We start from the raw sequence: 24,534 nt of genomic DNA, 5'->3' as shown, positions 1-24,534 counted from the left end.
AAAATGCATGATCTGTTTGGTATTTTGAAAAGGAAAACTTATAAATATACCTTTTTATATAGGTATGACCCTACAATATATTATTCAAATATAGCATGATAGGTCTCCTTTAAGTAAAAAAAAAAAAAAAAAATGTTTTAAATATATATATTTTTAAATATTTGTTATATGTCAGATTCCTCCACGTACCACTAGCGCAGGGGTCTGCAACCTTTTTGACCAAAAGAGCCATTTTGCTCCTTTTTCTCAACATTTTTTTTGTCTGGAGCCGCAAAACATATTTCATAGTTTGATAGCTAATAAAGTTGTATTTATTGTTATATCAGACAAAAACTACAGTTTTTTTTGCATTTATTAGGCTATTTATTACATTATATACAACTGTTAACCTCTAATAAGAAACAAAGAACTCCTATAAGGAGAATTACAAATAATACACAGGCCTACTTTAAGATAAGTTAAACACAGCACTTGGGGAGTCCTCTGCACATTTGAAGGAAAAAAGAATATTCAAATGGGCCCACTTTGAAATAAATAAAACATATAGCTGCACCCTAAAAAGAGTTAAAGGTAGGGTAGGTAAGAATGGAGAAACCAGCTCGAGTGCGCTAGAATTTGAAAATACACAACCGGAAAAAATAGGCCTCTTCCTTCAGACTTTCTTACAGAGTCCCTCCTCCAACACACACGAACGCGCATCATCAATGAGGCCACGAGATAGATTTGTGCACAGATGGAAGGCTGACAGGCAGGTAGGCCATCCAGTTATTTTAGCCGGGTCGGCTAAAATGATTGGTCGTGATTTTTACAGCGCTACGGCTTCCAGAGATTCATTTTTGTATGTATTTATTGTCAAAGCATTTAATATATTCATTGCTATCGGGACGTTAAGAGCATTCCATGGAATATAACAAAAAGTGTTTTCTGAAATAAATTACATACCCCATTGAATTATGACTGAAGATCGTCAGCTGTCTTCCTCTCCCTTGTTGTTCCTCGATACGTAAAGGCTGCAGCACCGTTGACAACTTCTCTCTTCATATCAAACATACCGGTAAACCAGCATCGTTTGCTGTGAAAGCATATAACTCTGTCCACACAGAATTAAATCCTGTGTTCCTCCGGTACTTTTCTTTGATTTATCCATAGTTCGCTCATCGAGCCGGGGGTCCCCGCGCGAGTGCCTCCAAGAAAAGGCGCTCGTGCAGGACCGTAGCAGGATGTGACGCATATTTTAGTTGACCTAATTAAAACCGTTTTGTTTTTTATTTGTGTCACAGTATCACCTCAAAATACAAGATACGAAACATTTTCAACCGTGCAACAAAATATAAATAGTCCTACAAATACTTTTATTTTATATCCTTCTTATTTTTGTCTAAGCTCAAGGGAGCCAGAGCAGAGGGCTTAAAGGGCCGCATGCGGTCCGTGGGCCGCGGGTTGCCGACCCCTGCACTAGCGGGAGCTGGCATACCACCAGTGGTACGCGTACCACAGGTTGAGAACCACTGGTTTAAAGCACTTCTTTGTTGAAAATGCTGTGTAACGATTGGGCTTGAACTTGTGTTTGGTTAACCCTTTGTGAACTGGGATAGATATGAGCAAAAAAAACAAAACACAATTACAATTCTATATGAACTTCTGATCTAGTAGATCATATATACATCTAGTAGATCACATGCATATATGCTTTATGCAAATGTTTGTTTATTAACATTTGATCAATGACAAATATTCTCATGAATATTAAACATAACCTCTGAGCACAACAAATAGTGTGTGTGTGTGTGTGTGTGTGTGTGTGTGTGTGTGTGTGTGTGTGTGTGTGTGTGTGTGTGTGTGTGTGTGTGTGTGTGTGTGTGTGTGTGTGTGTGTGTGTGTGTGTGTGTGTGTGTGTGTGTGTGTGTGGTGAAACATATTGCTTCTGTCTAAGATATATATTTATATTCACACAAAGTAATAAGATGATTCATTCTGAAGACTGCACAACATTTATTACTTTGTTATAACTTAATTTTACCTTTTGGACTAACCTCATATTGATATTAGATCTAAGTAGAGTTTTTAAGTTTGTGAAAAAAAAATTAAAAAAAATACTTCATTTTGTTGCAGGCAATATTTTTTATTATAGCTTAAAATATTTTCTTTTATTACAAAGCAAACACTTTAATGTACATCAATACAATACTGTGTTTTGTTTACTGTAAATAAATTGCATTTGACTTATAACACTTTGTTTAGCTCAGTTCACATAAAGACAGGAATATTCTCTTCAAAAGACCTTAACATTTATTGTGATGTCTTTAAAATATGCATCACCTATTCTGTTTTATAAAATACAATATTTTTTAAATTAAAAATAAATACATCAATAACTTAATACAATTAATTGATTAAATTATGCAACCAATTTGCAATAATGTAAAAAATAAATAAAAGTAAATCAAGATCACTTTGGCTTTTGTTTTTACAAAACTCTCCTGTAGCCTTAACCAAATACATCACAAATATGCATATGAACATGTTAAACTAGCTTGCATATCTCTCCTTTAAAATGTAAATATGTCATGCGTTTAAACCTGGCTGCCTTTTATTTAAAGACTAGAACGTATGCATGACATCTTGTTTTTCCTTACATTTTTACACTTCAACAATATTTTCTGCAGCTCTTAATTACAACTTCAGATAAACGTGTATTAGCCATTGAGAAGGGTTTAAGTAGCATTACCAGAATCTGTGAAGTCACATTCTTTTTTAACTTCAAATGAAACATACAGATGCCAAAGCAATGAAAAATGCAGTTCAATCCCTAGCATTGCAATCTTTGTACAAGGTTGGCCTTTTGTGTCAGTTCAATTATTTCAACCATACGAGTTCTTGTAGAGACTGAGCTGGAGGGTGTGGACAAGATTTCAGTATTGTCTGATTAAGCAGACGCTGCTTCTTCACAGACGGTAAAGTTGTATTCTTGGACACCATCATCAGGTATTGGGATGACCTTGATATTTTTCAAATCTTCAAGGTCAGCAGAGGATGTCAGGTTGACTAGTGCATCTCCAATGTGTCTGTCTTGATATTGCATTCTAAAACGTCCACCTATAGAGTGCCACAGTGACACGTCCTAAAACCCGGAAGTAAGTCAGCATTTTACCACTTCCGGTTCCTTTGACAAAAAAAACAATGCAATTTCTCCATAGGATTTTGGAAAATAGCTCGAAATAAGGTCTGTGGTTGACACACATTTAAGAGACGGATCGCGTTTTGTTCAGCCGGATAATATCCACATGTCTACCATACTTTTATAATTTTCGGATCATAAATCTATTGATCATAAATCTATCAATTAGATTTATGATCCGGCTGAACAAAACGTGATCCGTCTCTTAAATGTGTGTCAACCACAGACCTTATTTCAAGCTATTTTCCAAAATTCTATGGAGAAATTGCATTGCTTTTTTGTCGAGGGAACCGGACGGAGTTTACTTCCGGGTTTTAGGACGCGTCACTGTGGCACTCTATTTCACACACTTTCCTGACTTCATCAGTAAGCTGCGCCATTGTCTCTGGAATTCCATTAGGCAGAACTAGCTTCCTGGTGTCATCGGGATTCAGAAGAATTTGTAACTTGGCTGGCGTTTTCACGGTCATCTCAGGAAACCCAAAAGGAACTAGAAAAAACAAGAACATAAACAATAATATTATTAATAGTGCAATGATACACTGACAACTGAATGTCAGTGTATTAGACCCTCCAGAAAAACGCGGGCAAAAATCCTTGATTATGCGGGCTAAAATCCTTGATTATGTGGGCTAAAATCCTTGATTATGTGGGCTAAAATCCTTGATTATACGATTAAACATGCAGGGGTTTTATGTGATTTTATGCGGTGAAATTGCGGGAAGTTGTGAAATATGCAGGAAGTTGCGGAATAGATGTTTTTAAAATATTGGGCTGTCTTATTTATTCTCTCTCACACACAACCTGCCACTAAACCCCTTTCCTATTCAATTAAACACATTCAATGTTTATTTATTGTAAAAGCACTGGGGCTATTTTAATCACACTCTCTCTCTCTCTCACACACACTTCTCCGCCTCATTCTGTTTTCATTTACTCGTTCGTTATCTGACCAGCTTCAATCTTGTAGGCTACTCACTTCGTTTCTTGTAGCCCTCAAAAGGGTTTTGGAGGTTGATGCCTCGGTGAACGTGAGTTGTTTGGCTTTCTTGTCCGCAGCAGCAGAACGCATTTTCGAATGTTTGAATGAATCAAAGTGGGTCGTCACCGTCGAGTTTCTCTCAGATGTATGCTCCAACACACAGTTGCACGGGGTGCAGAATAGTTTCCCCCCACTTTTGTGAAAGACATCGGGGTACTGCTTTGCCCGGTCTTTAGCAGAAATGTTCGTCGTGTTACATTACATTACATTACATTGCATTTAGCTGACGCTTTTATCCAAAGCGACTTACAATAAGTGCATTCGACCAGGAAGATACAACCTTTAAGAAAACAGAATCATATAAGTACATCAGGTTTCATAGAGCCAAACATTTCAAGTGCTACTCAACTGGCATTTAGAAAGCCAGCCCTTTATTAGTATATAAGTTCTTTGTTAGTAATTCTAGTAATTCTATCGCTCGAAGTGGAGTCTAAAGAGATGAGTTTTCAGTTTGCGTCGGAAGATGTGTAAGCTATCTGCTGTCCTGATTTCAATGGGGAGCTCATTCCACCATTTTGGAGCCAGGATAGCAAACCCACGTGTTTTTGCTGACGGGAACTTGGGTCCCCCTCGCAGTGCGGGTGCAGCGAGCTGTTTGGCTGATGCAGAGCGGAGTGCACGTGCTGGGGTGTACGGTTTAACCATGTCCTGGATGTAGGAAGGGCCAGATCCATTCACAGCATGGTACGCAAGTACCAGTGTCTTGAAGTGGATTCTAGCAGTTACTGGAAGCCAGTGAAGGGAGCGGAGGAGCGGTGTGGTGTGGGAGAATTTGGGAAGGTTGAAGACCAGACGAGCCGCTGCATTCTGGATGAGCTGCAGAGGTCGGATGGCACATGCAGGTAGACCAGCCAGGAGGGAGTTGCAGTAGTCTAGGCGTGAGATGACGAGAGCCTGGACCAGAATCTGCGCTGATGTCTGGGTCAGCTGGGGACGTATCCTGCTGATGTTGTAAAGCGTGTATCTGCAGCAGCGGGTTGTAGCAGCGATGTTTGCAGTGAAGGACAATTTGTTATCTAGGACCACACCCAGATTCCTTGCAGTCTGAGTCGGGGAAACAACAGAGGTGCCGATGTTGATTGTTAGGTCAAGAGTGGGACAATCTTTTCCCGGAAGGAAGAGCAGTTCAGTCTTGTCAAGGTTGAGCTTGAGGTGATGAGCAGACATCCACCGAGAGATGTCTGCTAGGCAAGCAGAGATGCGTGCGACGACCTGGGTCTCTGAGCGGGGAAAGGACAGAATTAGTTGGGTGTCGTCAGCGTAGCAGTGGTATGAAAAACCATGCGGGCTAATGACAGACCCGAGCGAGTTTGTGTACAGGGAGAAGAGGAGGGGACCAAGAACCGAGCCCTGAGGGACCCCTGTAGTTAATTGACAAGGGTCGGACTCGGACCCTCTCCAAGTAACCCTGTAGGTGCGGTCGTTGAGGTATGAGGTGAGGAGGGAAAGTGCAGTGCCTGAAACTCCAAGTTCTTGGAGAGTGCGAAGGAGGATCCGATGGTTCACTGTGTCGAATGCAGCAGACAGGTCCAGAAGGATGATGACAGAGGAGAGGGAGGCTGCTTTAGCAGTGTGCAGTTCATCAGAGACAGCAAGGAGAGCAGTTTCTGTTGAGTGACCTGCCTTGAAACCAGACTGGTGCGGATCCAGAAGGTTGTTCTGATGGAGATAACAGGAGAGTTGTTTAAAGACAGCGCGTTCAAGTGTTTTAGACAGGAACGGGAGGAGAGAGACGGGCCTGTAGTTAATAACATCAGACGGATTGAGAGTGGGTTTCTTAAGGAGAGGGTATACTCTTGCCTCCTTGAGACTGTTTGGAAAGTGACCAGAAGTTAGAGAAGTGTTGATGAAATGGGTGAGAAATGGTAGAATATCAGGAGCGATAGTCTGAAGGAGGTTTGAGGGGATAGGGTCCAGAGAACAGGTGGTAGGACGGGCAGAGGTAACGAGGGTAAGAACCTCACTTGGAGAGAGAGGGGAGAAGGAGGTCAGTGTGTGGGTGAAGGGAGGGTCTGGTGACCCAGCGGTGAGTAAAGGTGAGTCAGAAAAGGAAGAGCGAATATCATCAACCTTTTTTTCAAAGTGGTTAACAAAGTCGCTTGACAGAAGGGAGGAGGGGGGAGGTGCTTTGGGAGGGTCCAAGAGGGTGGAGAAGATAGAAAATAGTTTTTTGGGATTGGAATAGGAAGATTGGATCTTATCTTGAAAGAAAGTGCTTTTTGCCTGAGAGATGGAAGCAGAGAAAGAGGAGAGGAGAGCCTGATAGGTTAGGAGGTCGTCATGGTGTTTGGATTTCCACCATTTCCGCTCTGCTGCCCGAAGGATGGTTCTATTAGCACGCAGTGCGTCATTTAGCCAGGGAGCAGGAGGGGACTGACGAGCCGGCCGCGATGTGAGAGGACAGAGAGAGTCCAGAGAGGATGAGAGAGTCGAGAGTAGAGTTTTTGCAGCAGCGTTTGGAGGCAGGAGTTGGAACGAGTCAGAGGAAGGGAGGGCTGAGAGCACCGATGAGGCAAAGGTAGAGGGGGAGAGGGAACGGAGGTTACGGCGGACAGGAGCAGAGTTAGAAGAGATTAGGTTGTTATGTTTGGAAAGGGGTAGAGAGAATGAAATGAAGAAGTGATCGGATGTGTGGAGCGGGTTTACAGAGAGGTTAGAAGTAGAGCAGTTCCTTGAGAATATGAGATCAAGGACATTGCCAGCTTTATGAGTTGGTGGGGATGGAGACAGTGAGAAAGCAAAGGTGGTTAACAGAGATGTTAGTTCAGATATCTTCCCTGTCTGGAGGTTGAAATCTCCGAGAAGTACAGCGGGAGGGCCAGTTTCAGGGATGTGTGAGAGGAGATTATCTAACTCCTCCAAGAAGTCCCCCAAGGCGCCTGGTGGACGGTAGAGAACAACAATGGTTAATTGTATAGGATGGGTTACTGTGACGGCATGGAATTCAAAGGTAGAAGGAGTGAAATTAGGTAGCTTGAAGAGGGAAAAGCTCCATTTGGGAGAGAGCAGGAGACCAGTGCCACCTCCTCTGCCAGAGGGTCTGGGTGTATGGGAGAAGGAATATGCTGTGGAGAGAGCTGCTGGGGTGGATGTGTTGGATGGAGTGATCCAGGTCTCCGTGAGAGCAATGAAATCCAGAGACTGCAGGGAAGCGTAGCCAGAGATGAAGTCAGCCTTAGGGACAGCTGACTGGCAGTTCCACAGGCCCCCTGAAACGAGATGTTGGATCTCAGTGGAGCATGTGGGATAGACGAGAGCAGGCCGGTGAAATCGATTAGGAGAAACACGGGGCCAGTGATAATTGCGAGAAGACACATGAACAGGAATGCAGAAAATACACATGATTATAGCATGAGGGGCTAGAGAACCCAAGAGAATTGAATAAAACTAAATAACACCAGCGATACTTGGCGCAATCAGAGTACGATTTGCCTCCTCTTTGCCTCCCACGTGACTCCCACAGGACTCTTAATGTCTTTGTCAGTCTTCGTCTGGCTGGCGCTGAAGCTGACGCTCCAGGAAAACGCAACCTAAGATGGATACCTGATTGCTCAGTTCTCACAGCTTTGGGGGCACGCCGCTGTAATTAGTTAACTATCGTGTGAGTTCCACACGTTCACTCTACGGTGTTGTTTACCTTCTGTGATGCGCGAGCTGATGACGTCACGTCATCATCGTCACTACTTCACGTCAAGACGAGTTAACTTTTTTTTCCCTAAATTTTGTGTGGAAAAATGCGGGGATTATTATTTTCATAAATATGCGGCCTTTTAAAAAATCTGCGCCATTTTGCTGATTATGCGGTAAATTCTGCGATCGCAGGATCGCGTTTTTTTGGAGGGTTTAGTGTCTCACAATAGTGACATGCCTGGAATGACATAGCAAATGATTGCCACCAGTAGTTCTCCATAAACATACAGATGTGAGGATTGACTTTTTCCATGCAACAATATTAATGAATTGCAGTCTTGTATTTTTTATTTACTTGTACAATACATACTTTTTCTCATTTAACTTTAATATTTTAAATTACCTTACTTAACATTTGGGTACCTAACTAGATATATTATCACTTGAGATTAGAGTAGAGTAACGCAGTGTCCACACGGCAGCGTGCGTTGAAGCTAAATTCAATCACATCAATCTCCCGCCCTGGACACACAAGCACGCGGTTTGATTGGCTAGAGCTTGTACTGGCATATAATTTGATTGGCTGACGCTTCCGTCGAAGCTTGAACATTTTTCTCAACTTTTGAAGTGAGCAACAGAGGCAAAGTGAAGCAACGGAAGCACAATGCAGTTCGTCAAAGCGTGACGTCAAAGTGAATGGGAAGCTGCGTTGAAGCTTCAACCAGGGTTCAAGTTATAAACTGAGATCTATGGAGTCTTTAAACAAAAACAACACACACACACAAACTTAAATATGAAGAGGTTCAACTACGCACACACATCATCTTGGCTCGCGCAGCACGCTCACAGGCATAGATTGCGCAACCTTGGAAGCGCAGTCAAGGCATATTGTCATTCAAGAGATGCGTAGTTCTTTTGGAAAACATGTTTTGAGTTTAGCCTATTCACCTCGTTAGCATAAATAATACTCATTACATTGACAGATGCATTATTTTTGATAAAAATAATGGTTGTTGGTAATGTATTAGCAACCCACACAGATGTATGATTTCATTGCGTCCGTTGGCTCCCACATAACTCGAACCCTGGACGGGCCGTAAGTCTTCATTTTGGGTTTTTCAATACTTTTTAAACGTACATGAAAACTACTTGCAGTTCATTTTGGAACTTACCAAATCAGCATACATTGCAACCTTCAGTGGAAACAGCAAACCTGTAAACACAAAGGAAATAAATAAATAAACAAGGTGTATTTAAACAATCTTAACCCAGCATAAATCACACACCCTCACCCTCAAAGCATGGTCAACAAGACGGGCAGCGTGTTACAAGGAGATTCGGGTTGTTTCCTCCTTCCCACTGTTTACAGTCCCCTCCGGAGCGGCGTGGTCCGAGTACGGGTTGCTGCAGAGCAGAGATACACCTTCAGCCACATAACTATGGCGGTCCCGGAGCTTTAATAACGGCCCGCCAAAAGTATAAACATCTCTAACGCTGGCTGGGATCTGGCTGTTAGTCTATTTAATATGCTGTGGGTGTTTTTTATGAGCAGAGCAGAGTCATTGAAAATGACCTGGTTTAACAGCTTAAAAACTAGCTAGCACGTAGCTAAACTTGCATAGCCCATATAAAATACCTTATGTGAAACCAATATAACATTTGCAACTATTTAAACTTTTCACTAATCAAACCGACACAACAAAAAATCGCCAATTGCATGATAAATGTATGAAAATTATCTGGTTAAGCCATCCTTAAAAAATGGTTACACGTGGTTAAATGTTGCTAGCTAACACATAGCCAAATACAAAGATGGATGGTACATTTGTTGTTTATCTTGAAACAACATTAAATGGATAAACATAGTTTAAAACAAAAAAGCAACCATTTCAAATCCTTACCTTATTTAAAAGTGTTTTTGGATCAGACACTCACAGATAGGGTGGCCATTTCCATAACACCAAAAAGGAGGACACTTTGGGATTATCTTTTAGTTTTTATCCTGGCTTCACTGAATCCTTCACACTCAAAACACAATAAGACTCTAGTGTACTAACCACAAGTTGAATGTCTATTTACGATACTTTTGCCCTTTCCTGGCTGCTTCCAAGAGTTTTTTGTTTGTAAGGAGTCTCTGGTACATGTCTGTGCACTCAAATGTGAAGTTGACACAAATTTGCAGCTCTGCCTTGACACTGTCCACATCCAGACGATTTCTCTAATTTCTCCATGCTGAGGTCATCATTGAGAACACACGTTCTGTATGTGCATTGCTACATGGGATGGAGAAGATGTAGGCGCTGATCTTCCTCAGATTCACAAGTGGGACTTCTGCTTTGGAAAACAGTTTCAGATACCGCTCCTCACTGTGGCATCCTTCCATTTCTGAAGAGCTGAGAATAGCTTCCACCATGCCATATTCCTCATAGAGTCCATCCATGTCAATGTCTTTCAGGCTGCAGGCTTGGACTGCATCACTGTATTCTCCATAGGACACAGCAGTTGTGAGGCCGAGCTTTGACACTTTACTATGAAAGCTGTTCTCAGAGAAGTCATACCTTTCACTCACGTATTTCTTGGCTCTTTCATAGAAAACAAGAAAATCAGCCTCACATTTCTTAGCCAGATCAGGGGTTAGCTGCTTGAGTTTGTTGTTCACAGCAAAGCCAAAAAATGTGTCCTTTAACCTTCTCTCAAGTTTCCCTTTCAGTTCAGTCATTACCTTAAACACAGAGGTTATGCTGAATGATTTGGCCTCGAGTGCTTCAATGCAGTCTGAAAACACTTTCAGAATGTGACTGAGGAAGAGAAAATACATCTCAGATACTTCGTTGCCATCCTCTCCAAAGCATTTCCACAAAATCTTGGAGCATTCCTCCTCACCTAGACTCTGAAAGTAGCTGGTCAGGGGCCTCCAACACTTCAGGATTCTGTCAATAGATGGCAGCAGAGACAACCATCGCGTGACAACGTGCCGCAGCAGATTGCATTCCTCCACTTCCACAAACTCGCAGAATTCCTTCAACTGCGCCGTTCTGCTAGCTGAGATGCTAAAATGGCTATACACCTTAAGCACAACATTTTAAATGTCAATATCCAAGTTGCTTGTTGCATATCTTGTTGCATTGTGCAGAATATGGGCTAAACAGTTTGCAGCGAGCACGTCTTTTTGAGCCTGTTTCAGTTTCTGATAAACACTGTTGTGTTTTCCATAGTTAACGCTGGCGTTGTCTGCTGCATATGCTGACATTTTTTTCACATCTAGTCCAGACATCTCCAGTTTAGATAGCAGCTGATTTGTTATAGCTTCCGACTTTTCGTTGCTATCACTGTAAAAATCCAACAGTGCATGTTGCACGCCCTCCTCAAAGTGAAAATATCTCAGTACAATGGGGAAACACTTGATCGTACCTTTGTTTGATGCATCACTTGCCACTGAATAATGCAGTTCATTTTCTTTTATGTAATCCACATGCGTCTGGACAGAGTAGGGTGCTAGGATATTTTCGCACAAAGCTTTGGCTTTTGTTTTTCCACAGGTCATCCCTTTTGCTATTGATGAGTCGTTGTAGATTGTGCGATCAACTTTTATTCCACAGTCTACACTCCTGTATGACTGGTGATGCTTGACGGCATGATAAACTTTACAAAGTTCTGCTGCGGAGATTTTGTCATCTTGAGGCGATGAAGCTTCACGGAAAAACGATAAAAGTGAAGAGGCACCTGCGCTTTGATCGTTGCTTTTGTGCTTATCTGTGTTAGCATGTCTGTCGACAGCACCTTTTCCTTTGCTACTTACGTCCACATCGCAACGACACAACGTGCAAAAAGCATGGAAGTCGTCCTTTCGGCTTTTTGTGAGGAATCCATGCTCTTTCGACCATTCAGGATTAAATGAAGTCTTTCGTTTCGGCATTTCTGCGGTTTAACCTACCGCTAACTAGGCGGACGTGGCTCATGAGCTAGTCTGCTAGCGCTAACGTCACTCTGTGCCACAGTGCCATGCCGTGAACGTGACGTCAAGAAGCACATGGCTAATTGTTTACGTTTATTAACCAATGAAATACAAGATATTTATTTGACATCACATTCAGCCAATAATTTGTAAGACCACAAGTCTTACAGGGATATATACTTACACATAACTTATTTTTTGTATTTCTTTGTATAATTGTCTATTTTTTTTTTATACCCTAAAAGTATAAAATGGGGATCACCTCAAAAGGAGGACAAATGAGCGTCCGGCTCAAGGCTGCGCCGGCAGACGGACACAGACATTGAAAACCGGACTGTCCGACCTAAAACCGGACGGGTGGCCACCCTACTCACAGACAGTGGGTAGCGGTGTAATGGTGGCTGCAGCAAATCTTGAAGACACCTTGCTTTGTACCTCACGTGGTCATGTGACATGCTTGGAAGTGAAAATAATGATTTTAGGTTGAATATTGCTTTTAAGTTATTTCAGGGGGGGGGGGGGGTGTTCTGGGCAAACGGAAAAAATTATGTCAAAAACGGAAACCATGATTCTTAATTAGACCAATTTTTAAAAATGTACTTTGATTAAAGTGTCTGTGTGTACTGTGATGGATCATTGGAGCTATGTGCAACTCAAGGCATAGCTCGAACGGGAGCTGCCTGGACGCTGCAATCATGTTGCGCGCACTGAGTGTGCTGACTTTTCGTACTATGTCCCACTGTCTAGCTACCTGCATAAAGTCAAGTGCTCGGCGCAGTTGTCGGCAAAATGTTGCTCCTCTGTTTTCATTGAAACAGCTCCTTATATCCGTTAGCGCAGCTAGTTAGCACCAGATGCTAACAACAACAATACACGTAAGGTGTGCCCGTTCTCTCTCTCTCTCGCTCGCTCGCGCCACACATACACACACCCTCCCGGTCTTCCCGATGGCCAGTCGGTGCCTGCCGGTGAGCGTGGGAGTGTGGTCTGCCGCAAGCGGACGGCAGGAGCGGCAGCATCAGCTTGTAGATGGTATTTTAAACTTGATGCGCTCTGAATCTACAGGGCGGCCGAGGAGAAAAAATACACATGCGTTAAAATAATTAGTGGCGTTAATTAATTTTTGCGTTATTAACGCGTTAACTTGACAGCCCTAATTAAAACGTTTGCTGAACTGTTCTAATGCAGCTAGCATGCTCAAATAAGGTGAATATCATTTTTAAATGTTTCCCCTGTCGTCTTCTATTGTTTTAAATATATAAGGTTTTTTATTTCCCCTCAGTTGTGCGTTGCAGTCTAGGTCATGTGATCGTGCTGAGTGAATTTACAAAAGAAGCTTATCACTCAAGGTGTTAGAGCAAACACCAGATGATGAATAATTTCACAAATAAGTGATGATTTATATTTCAATGGACGGAACCCGCTAGCAGACGTTGTGAGTAGGGCTGGCTACTGAACTATTGAGTAAAAACACTTGGTCATTCAATACCAACCTTCAATACGTGAAGCGAAAATCTCATCAGTGTTCCTGAGCCAATAATCATGCAGCATGCTTGTCTATTGCTATACATCGTAGGGGCTTGACGTGAAAACACTATGTCCAAAGCTGTCAGACAGTTTGAACAGGAAGTAGAGGAGAGGGCTGAGCACGCGGCTCCGATGTTGAGGATCAGGGTGGAGGATGAGATGTTTCCCACCCGCACTGCCTGGGGTCTGCCCTTCAGGAAGTTCAGGATCCAGTCACAGAGGGCGCTGTTGAGCCTGAGGTCTCTGAGCTTGATGACCAGCTTGGACAGCTTGGAGGGCCCAATGGTATTGAATGCTGAACTGTAATCAATGAACAGTATTATCAAATACAGTGGGGCAAAAAAGTATTTAGTCAGCCACCAATTGTGCAAGTTCTCCCACATAAAAAGATGAGAAAGGCCTGTAATTTTCATCCTAGGTATACCTCAACTATGAGAGACAAAATGAGAAAAATCACTGTCTGATATTTAAAGAATTTATTTGCAAATTATGGTGGAAAATAAGTATTTGGTCACCTACAAACAAACAAGATTTCTGGCTCTCACAGACCTGTAACTTCTTCTTTAAGAGCCTCCTCTGTCCTCCACTTGTTAACTGTATTAATGGCACCTGTTTGAACTCGTTATCAGTATAAAAGACACCTGTCCACAACCTCAAACAGTCACACTCCAAACTCCACTATGGCCAAGACCAAAGAGCTGTCAAAGGACACCAGAAACAAAAGTGTAGACCTGCACCAGGCTGGGAAGACTGAATCTGCAATAGGTAAGCAGTTTGGTGTGAAGAAATCAACTGTGGGATCAATTATTAGAAAATGGAAGACATACAAGACCACTGATAATCTCCCTCGATCTGGGGCTCCACGCAAGATCTCACCCCGTGGGGTCAAAATTATCACAAGAACGGTGAGCAAAAATTTTCTGGATTTTTTTTTTCTTCTCATTTTGTCTCTCATAGTTCAGGTATATACCTAGGATGAAAATTACAGGCCTCTCATCTTTTTAAGTGGGAGAACTTGCACAATTGGTGGCTGACTAAATACTTGTTTGCCCCACTGTGTGTTCCTCTGGTCCAGGTGTGAGAGGGCAGTGTGGATGGTGAGGGCTATAGCGTCGTCTGTGGACCTGTTTGCTCTGTAGGCAAACTGCAGGGGGTCCAGAGAGTCAGGGAGGGAGGAGGTGATGAAGGGTTTGACTAACCGCTCAAAGCACTTCATGATGGTCGGGGTGAGTGCTACTGGGAGGTAGTCGTTGAGGCTGGTGATTTTTGTCTTTTTGGGTACAGGAGGAACGATGGTGGAGTGTTTCAAAAGAGTTCAGCTCATCTGGGGAGTCGCACACAACAGCAACAATGGCGGGCTGCGTCAGGATAATTCCCATTTTGCTTTTACTCGTAAGAAGCCAGATTAAATTAAAGAACCACTTCTCCAACGTTATACACTTTTCCAGAGTGTAGTGGTTCATTGTTCATATAAACAGACTTGCTAGATCTGGATCATAGATAATGATTTCATTGGGATCAGTTAACTTGCATTTCCAGGAATAACTTTGGGCAAAAAGGCAATGCAAATCTCTCCTTTTTAGAAGTGTAATATGTTAGCTGCTAGATATGTGAAGGCTGCCCAGAGCTCTTACAGATAAAGAAAAAGAGTGCAGTGTATGATACCATTCTTTAACCTTCCTCAACTTTCTATTGGACTTTAACCTTAAAGGTCCCCTATTATACTATTTTTTTTAACAATATATCATAGGTCTCAGCCCTGTTCCAAAAGGGCTGATTATGTGTCTGTAGCTGTAAATGCTAATGAGCTGCTGCTGGCCACGCCTCTCTGAGAGATGATTGGTTTAAAAAAACACTGGTGCTCTTGGAGGAGATTATAGGTGATAAGGTGGGTGGGTTTTACCTTGGTTGGTGATTGGCTAATGGTTGCCCAACCCAAAAAACATAGTAGCCTCATCCCAATACCCCTCCTCGACTCCTCTCTTCCCCTCCTCCGGGACTTGACCTGGAAATCGATCAAGATACGCCATTTTGAAGGACGTCCCAATAGCTGAAATGCACACAAAGGAGTCGAGGAGGGGTGAGGGAGGAGGGGTGCGGGAGGAGACTAAAGGGAGGATACACAAGAGTAGACTACGCGGAAGTGCTTTCACTACTCGCGTATATAAGCCCCCACCTTCACAGCTGGTCGGTTTCAACAGAGAAAAACCGACAACTGGAAGATGAGTGGAAAAGCGTCACATAAATGTATAAGTGCTCACAGCTCCGTGGGAATTATGTTCAATTCATTTCTTAAGGTTATATATAACCTTAAGAAATGAATTGCACAATTTGAGTCATGTTTAATGATCTTGAACGTCACTAAAACATAGTTATTAAGAAATCTATTTCATAAATGGCTAGATCTTGATAAATAACAATTATTTGTATGGTTTTGTGTTAAGATATTCAGGAGTTAAATTATTTAAAATGCACAGTCCTGAATGTGGGTTTGTGGTGAATGTGGGGATCTACACGACACACATTTTCAGAGTAAAGGCTTCCACATTACTATAATTATATTTGTATTTAAATGTAGGCTACATTTTACACCAAAACGGAACACAAAAGCAGGACCAACCATCATACATTGAATTCCTTGACTAACAAGAGAAAGATTAATTCATTTAAATAAATATTTAACCAGAAATGGGCCGGTTCTAAAGGATTATTCAGTTAAGCCTGATGAGAGGGGATACAGCTGTGCACATGTCATCATTAACAGACGTCGAGTGATGTTTGAGTGAACAAGGACATCCCAATTAATACCTGAGGACTCATCTGTCCTCGCGTCTCCTCCTCGTGTCTCTCGGTCACATCTTACGGAGGCGGAGCTAAGACGCAAGGAAGGGACGCGAGTGAGGGAAAGGAGGAGTCGAGGAGGGGTATTGGGATGAGGCTAGTGACGTCAAAAAGTGTCCGACATCTCAGCTCATTCTCAGACAGGTTTTTATATAGATTGATCAGGACAAACACGTTTGTTCCTGAAACTTTCCCAATCTCTGAAAACAGAGGGGACACATGTTTGTATAAAAGACATGGAAAAGAAGATTTTGCATAACAGATGACCTTTAAAACAATTCCACACAAGTACAAAGATGATGGACCAGCCTGTCAGACCTATGAAGTGTAATTTGACCTGCACTGTGTGAGTGTTTGTTCTTTTCAAACTTTTTGTATTAGCTTTGTTGATCTTATACCATTGATAACAAAAACCTTTTAAGGTGAGTGTTGACAAAGTTTACCATTTAGCCATGTAAGCAAACCCTGAAACTGTAATGCTCATTATTTGAGACACATTGTCAAGCCAATGGGCATTACAGAGTGCAAACACTTCCACAATTATTGTGTTAATTATAAAATAATAATTTGTAGTCTAAATGTAGAACCTCTCGAACACTGTCAGTACTTTGATAACAATCTGTGCGTGTGTGTTTCAGCTCAGACCAGGGAGGTGATGGGGGAGTTTGGCCGTCTGTATGAGCAGCAGTATGCCGTGGCCCTCTTCCACAAAGTTCGCTTTGACATAGAAGGAGGAGCTGGCCCACAACCTCAGCTGCTACACCGCAAGGTAAGACCTCTTCCACCTCTCTGCAAGACCATGCCCTCCACACACTGCACACACTCGCTATAGTATTACATATGTTTATATTCCCTAACTTTTCATCCAAAGCACATCAACAGCTTTACAAGTTCATCAGCAATCCAATTCATTAAAACACAACTCATTCTGCCAGCGTTGGTCACATTAGCTAGTTGAGTTACATTACATTACATTGCATTTAGCTGACGCTTTTATCCAAAGCGATTTACAATAAGTGCATTCGACCAGGAAGATACAACCTTGAAGAAAACAGAATTATATAAGTACATCAGGTTTCATAGAGCCAAACATTTCAAGTGCTACTCAACTGGCTTTAGATAAGCCAGTCCTTTATTAGTCTATAAGTGCTTTGTTAGTAATTATATCGCTCAAAGTGGAGTCGAAAGAGATGAGTTTTCAGTTAGCGCCGGAAGATGTGTAAGCTATCTGCTGTCCTGATTTCAATGGGGAGCTCATTCCACCATTTTGGAGCCAGGATAGCAAACCCACGTGTTTTTGCTGATGGGAACTTTGGTCCCCCTCGCAGTGCGGGTGCAGCGAGCTGTTTGGCTGATGCAGAGCGGAGTGCACGTGCTGGGGTGTACAGTTTAACCCTGTCCTGGGTGTAGGAAGGGCCAGATCCATTCGCAGCATGGTACGCAAGTACCAGTGTCTTGAAGTGGATTCTAGCAGTTACCGGAAGCCAGTGAAAGGAGCGGAGGAGCGGCGTGGTGTGGGAGAATTTTGGAAGGTTGAAGACCAGACGAGCCGCTGCATTCTGGATGAGCTGCAGAGGTGAGATGGGACATGCAGGTAGACCAGCCAGGAGGGAGTTGCAGTAGTCTAGGCGTGAGATGACGAGAGCCTGGACCAGAACCTGCGCTGATGTCTGGGTCAGCTGGGGACGTATCCTCCTGATGTTGTAAAGAGTGTATCTGCAGCAGCGGGTTGTAGCAGCGATGTTTGCAGTGAAGGACAGTTTGTTATCTAGGGTCACACCCAGATTCCTTGCAGTCTGAGTCGGGGAGACAACAGAGGTGCCGATGTTGACTGTTAGGTCAAGAGTGGGACAATCTTTTCCCGGAAGGAAAAGCAGTTCAGTCTTGTTGAGCTTGAGGTGATGAGCAGACATCCACTGAGAGATGTCTGCTCACCTTGTGAGTAAAGGTGAGTCAGAAAAAGAAGAGCGTATATCATCAACCTTTTTTTCAAAGTGGTTAACAAAGTCGCTTGACAGAAGGGAGGAGGGGCCTCGGAGGGGCCTCGGAGGGGCTTTGGGGGGGGTCCAAGAGGGTGGAGAAGATAGAAAATAGTTTTTTGGGATTGGAATAGGAAGATTGGATCTTATCTTGAAAGAAAGTGCTTTTTGCCTGAGAGATGGAAGCAGAGAAAGAGGAGAGGAGAGCCTGATAGGTTAGGAGGTCGTCATGGTGTTTGGATTTCCACCGTTTCCGCTTTGCTGCCCGAAGGATGGTTCTATTAGCACGCAGTGCGTCATTTAGCCAGGGAGCAGGAGGGGACTGACGAGCCTGCCAAGATGTGAGAGGACAGAGAGAGTCCAGAGAGGATGAGAGAGTAGAGAGGAGAGTTTCTGCAGCAGAGTTTGGAGGCAGGAGTTGGAACGAATCAGTGGAAGGGAGGGCTGAGCGCACCGATGAGGCAAAGGTAGAGGGGGAGAGGGAACGAAAGTTACTGCAGACAGGTGCAGAATTAGAAGAGATTAGTTTGTTATGTTTGGAAAGGGGTAGAGAAAATGAAATGAAGAAGTGATCGGATGTGTGAAGCGGGTTTACAGAGAGGTTAGAAGTAGTGCAGTTCCTTGAGAATATGAGATCAAGGACATTGCCAGCGTTATGAGTTGGTGGGGATGGAGACAGTGAGAAAGCAGAGGTGGTTAACAGAGATGTTAGTTCGTCTATCTTCCCTGTCTGGAGGTTGAAATCACCGAGAAGTACAGCGGGAGGGCCAATTTCAGGGATGTGTGAGAGGAGATTATCTAACTCCTCCAAGAAGTCCCCCAAGGCGCCTGGTGGACGGTAGAGAACAACAATGGTTAATTGTATAGGATGGGACGGCATGGAATTCAAAGGTGGGAGGAGTGAAGTTAGGTAGCTTGAAGAGGGAAAAGCTACAGTTGGGAGAGAGCAGGAGACCAGTGCCACCTCCTCTGCCAGAGGGTCTGGGTGTATGGAAGAAGGAATATGCTGTGGAGAGAGCTGCTGGGGTGGATGTGTTGGATGCAGTGATCCAGGTCTCCGTGAGAGCAAGGAAATCCAGAGACTGCAGGGAAGCGTAGCCAGAAATGAAGTCAGCCTTAGGAACAGCTGACTGGCAGTTCCACAGGCCCCCTGAAACGAGATGTTGGATCTCAGTGGAGCATGTGGGATAGACAAGAGCAGGCCGGTTAAATCGATTAGGAGATACACGGGGCCAGTGATAATTGCGAGAGGACACATGAACAGGAATGGAGAAAATACACATGATTATAGCATGAGGGGCTAGAGAACCAAAGAGAATTGAATAAAACAAAAGACAACACCAGCGATATTTAGCTCAATCAAAGTAGGATTTGCCTCCCTCGTGACTCCCACAGGACGCCAATGTCTTTTTCAGTCTTCGTCTGGCTGACGCTCCAGGAAAGAGCCAGCTAAGATGGACACCTGATTGCTGAGTTCTCACAGCTGTGGGGGCACGCCCCTCTAATTAGTTAACTCTCTTCAGCTGGTGGGCAACAGCAGAGTGTTCCTGCCTATTGTAATGCAGGGTTGAGGCGCGTGACCCACTGAGACCTGTGTTACAGGTTGAGTTGAGCAGATCTGAGATTTAAGATCTCTCAGAAATCACCGTTTTAGCTACAATAACTACAGAACAATTATACAGAGTACAATAAATGAAACAGAGAAGTCTATTTAAACAAGAATATAACTTACAGTGATTGCTGAGTCAGTATAGGTAGTGTCCTCACCGGGTCAGGATGCAGACTGTGCCAGATCCCGCACGCTGCCAGACCGTCCGTTAATTTCTAACTTTAACCAGCCCAGCTCTTTGAGAGACAAACAGACTTCATATACTTGCTGTTTTGGAGTTCCAGGTGAACTTGTGGAAGCCATCACTGTAGGTGTGGTGAGGCCAGTGATGCCTGCAGAGAGGATAACACTCGAATAATTGTGGCTTTTTTTTTTATGGGAAATTGCATGTAGGGCTTTTTGCATTTTAGTCATGTTTCAACATTTAGTTTAACTTAAAGGTCACCTATCGTGCTATTTTTAAGCAATATATATAAAAAACATATCTATGAAGTGTTTTGGTCAAAAAACCAAACAGATCATCCATTCTTGCCATGCCTCATATCCCTCTATTCCTCTTCCTGTTACAAAAGTGCTTATTCTGGGTATAAAATGGTTTATCTTGAGAATGAGACCCTGTGTCTCAATGAGATTTTCACCTATATAAATAAAGGCAAAATACAATTTTTTTTTTTTTAAAAAGCTTTTTTTTTTTGTTAACTGAAAAAGATAAGAGGGGGCGGAGCTTATGCTGGACCAGGCAGATACTGTCTAAAATGCTGTGGTGATGACATTTATTAGATTATTAGATCAAGGATTATTTCTGAAACAGTATAGAGCTCAAAGGCTTTCGCTGCTGCCGGTTATACCTAGGCTTGGGCGGTATCATTTTTTAAATACCGTCATACCTTGCTGACATCATACCGTGGTATACGGTATATGACGGTATGACTTGGGTTGACTTGAGTGAGGTGGCGTTCGAACGGCGGCAAATAGATGTTTCGAACGGTATATTATATGTTCTGTGTAAAATGCAGCCGGAGCCGGTAGACGCTCGCAAAGTGCCGCAACGTGCGCGCAATTGCAAAACAAGGGCTGCATACATGACACATTGTGCAAATGGCACATTTTGAGATCGGATACAGGACGCGTTTGTAGATGTCCGACGTTGTTTCCATTGTGAGCTAAGTTAACAATATATCATCATACATAAAGAATAACAAAAAAAGATATTGGATATGCCATATCGTATATGATAGGCTAATGCACAGTGTACATAATATAGGTCTTAAATCATCCCTGTTGTAATAAATTCGTTTCATTTTACTTTTTTCCCTGTTGTAATAAATTCGTCAAATTTTTCGATCAATAAAACACAGTTGCAACTTCTATATGTTTCAGATAACTTTATTTACACACATGCACACACATGTTCAAATGTTCTCAACGGAGAATGAAAATTACTTGCCTATTAATAAGGGCAAAATAGTAAAAATGGCACTTTTGGCTGAACAAGCAAGATAGAAAAATAGGGCCCGCCTAATTATACAAATAAAAAAGGCTGAATAACTTAAACTTATGCCTTAATTAAAAATGAAATCCCCTTAGCCTATAAATAGGGCGGTTTGTAGCCTAATATGAAAACAATAAATCAATGACATAAATGTTCTCAACAGAGAATGAAATAAGGGGAATAAACTAGGCTACAACTGGAAATAATTTAGGCTATAAGGACAGCGTCGGCCGCCGCCTGATAAAAAGGCTGAATAACTTCAACAACAAATGTAAACCTACAAGCAGGCATATGGTTTGTAGCCGAATATGAAAAGACAAATCAATTTCACATTTGGCGCATCTATCTCGCGGACCTTAATCTAGGTTCTTTGCTAAAAAGACAAGCATATTTACTTTGTCTGGCTTTATTTGTGCGCGTTGTGGTGTCACCGTGTTCCCTGCGGTGCTGAAAATACGCTCAGACGCTGTACTTGACGCACATATGCAGAGGTATTTGTGGGCCACCATGGACAGCAACGGTAAGCGTGTCTCATTTACTTTCCACCACTGAAGCGGGTTTTCCCCTGTATCGATTGCGTCCTCCTGTGTGTAGACAACCAGCTCTGCGTGTGCTGAGCTCTGAGAGCGGGAAAGACGGACTGCCCTCCCCTGCCCTCTGCTGGCGCGTGCTGTGCATTACAACCAATGTCGTCCCTGTCAAAACTCCGTGTCAGTGTAATAGAATGAAACGCATCTGTGATTTGGCGCACAGTCTGTGACGTCACGGTATTGAAAATCATACCGACGGGATTTCGAAATACCCTGGTATACCGTAATACCATCATACCGCCCAAGCCTAGTTATACCACAAGGTGAGTTCCTTTTTATTTCCTGCTTCTTCACACACGCTCTCCAGTACAGGTTAGTTCTGAGTGTTAGCGATGCTAATGTGAACACTGACCATATTACGTCCAAAACAGTCGGGCACTGTTTCTGATAGCAACGTTTCTGATAGTGCCGTGGGTCCGCCACCGATATTACGTAATATCTGCCGCAAATCTGGATCAGCTCCATTGTACCCCCGTTTTTAGAGATTTGGGTACGGAGGAAAGAGGGAGGGTTTTATTTTCTGACGTTGCGTGAGTTCCCTGACACACCGGGGACACATATTTATGTATAAAATACATAAAAAAGTGCAATTTGCACAATAGGTCCCCTTTAAAATCTTTGTCTGCTTTTTACTGTCTGGAGACTGATTTATGTCCTTGTTTTTTACGAGTGTAGTGAGAAATGCAGTCATCTTGCTTGAGGAAAACATTGTTTGGGGATTAAGAAACCACTTCTAATGGCACATTTTCGATGTGTATTTCTATAAAATATAAACACTGTCTTTTTCCTGCTTCTCTGGCAATAACAAAAGCTCCTAATGCCTCCTCCTGTGCAGTTAACTGTCATGAAAATATTTTTGCTTCTATAAGGTTTGTTGTCATTCACAGATTCCTTTGGAAAACAAATCAATTTTCTCTGGCTCACTCTTTCACTATCTGGAGGAGAACAAGAAATGGAGGAACCGCTTCTTCTTTGTTCCAGACTCCTACAACCTCAACTATTACGACAGCAAAGCAGTGAGTCTCTCAAATCTGGTTTACATTATTCAGCTTTGACTCACTTTCTAACATGGTAACTATTCTGCCCAGGCCCACAAAAGACACCTCCACCCCAAAGGAACCATCAACTGTGCCGGCTACAAAGTGCTGACCTCCATGGAGCAGTACCTGGATCTATTCAGCAGCAGCAGCAGCCTGCCTGGTGAGAGGAGGGTGAGGGGTCGGGGGACCGAGGAGACATGTTATGATGATCATTTTATTGAGATGTTTTTCTATTTCAGGTTAGAATAAACAAATAGTTTTCATATGTATTCAACAAAAGCATTATCACCTTGTGTTTGTTTATGCATATGCCAGGTGTTAATTCTTCATAACTTGGGTTTGATGATACTAGGGCTGCCAACAAAAAAGTGATGGCCTGTATATTTCCTAATCCTCCGGTATCACTCATTTTTCCATTTCATTTGGCAATAACTTTGGTTGTGTCTCTGCAAATGGCATGATTTTTTGTAATAAGGCTATTTTCTCGTTATATTCAATTTTTCAAATGGGTCTATTATTTACTGTGTAAAATCGACTACCCTAATCAACCATTCGGGATAAAAATGTCCACTGCCAAAAACTTTGATAAAAACATTATATTAAAATGTTTTTCTCAACTTTTTTGGATTCAATCTTTAAAGCAACTTCAGCCCTAATCAAAAATACCAACATTTTTATTATTTTCAGGATTTTAACCCTTTAACTGCCAGTTTGAAAACATGTCGCGTTTTTTAAGAAAAATGCACAAAAAGGGAGTTATTTTCCATATAATAAATGTTGGAGGGGTCGTTTTTGTTTTTGTTTTTATCGCAGTCTTGGATATTTCAAAGATTAGCTACGTTGATTTTGCCAAATTATTAGTTTTTGCACAGAATCGGATCTTCAAAAAAAATCCCTAATTAGCAACTCACGGAATTTCCTATTCACTCCCATTATAACCACATATTTTGATCTCTCAGCCATACCGGTATATAATCATGCATTTTGGAATGTCAGGGATTTATTTTTGGAGGGAAAAAGGTTTGTGTGTCCAATCTGCCCAGCAACAACATGGTAACCAACTGCAGCACTGAGTCCCATTTAAGAATGCATTGAGAATTATATCAATCAATCAATCAATCAATGTTTATTTATATAGCCCAATATCACAAATGTTACATTTGTCTCAGTGGACTTCACAGTTTGTACAGAATATCAGTATGACAATACGACACCCTCTGTCCTTAGACCCTCACATCGTACAAGGAAAACTTCCAGAGAAAACCCACAGTTTAAAGGGAAAAATGGGAGAAACCTCAGGGAGAGCAACAGAGGAGGGATCCCTCTCCCAGGACGGACAGACGTGCAATAGATGCCGTGTGTAAATTGAAAAGATAATACATTTGCAACATAGGTAGTCCAAATGTTTGGAAATGCATGTGTGTATAATAGGAAGATGAATCCACGAGGATATCCATCCAGGACTTATGATCCAGGACCACAGCCACGACTCAAGATGCAGGACTCGCGATCCATGACACAGGACCGCAGGATCATCCATGACTCCGGATCCCAGCGTATATAGACACCAAAAAGAAAGAAATGTGGGGAAGCTGGGTTAATCGGAACATGAGAGTACACAGGTATAGACAGAGAGAAGGAAGAAATAAGA

The 24,534-nt window shown here is 42.5% G+C and overlaps 1 protein-coding gene across 1 annotated transcript in view; it reads left to right on the top strand.

Annotated features, from left to right (window-relative positions):
- Nucleotides 1–24,534, top strand: part of niban2b (niban apoptosis regulator 2b) — an 86,829-nt gene that overhangs the window by 14,993 nt on the left and 47,302 nt on the right. The window contains exons 2-4 of the mRNA XM_079688164.1: nucleotides 16,812–16,942; nucleotides 22,731–22,859; nucleotides 22,932–23,043. Of these exons, the coding sequence (XP_079544290.1) occupies nucleotides 16,812–16,942; nucleotides 22,731–22,859; nucleotides 22,932–23,043 (372 nt within the window). The remainder of the gene's footprint in view (nucleotides 1–16,811; nucleotides 16,943–22,730; nucleotides 22,860–22,931; nucleotides 23,044–24,534) is intronic.

This window comes from Notothenia rossii (assembly GCF_949606895.1).
Source record: "Notothenia rossii genome assembly, chromosome: 6".
NCBI classification, from domain to species: domain Eukaryota; kingdom Metazoa; phylum Chordata; class Actinopteri; order Perciformes; family Nototheniidae; genus Notothenia; species Notothenia rossii.
Note: the sequence above shows the minus strand (reverse complement) of the source record. Positions and strands in the feature narration are given on the sequence as shown.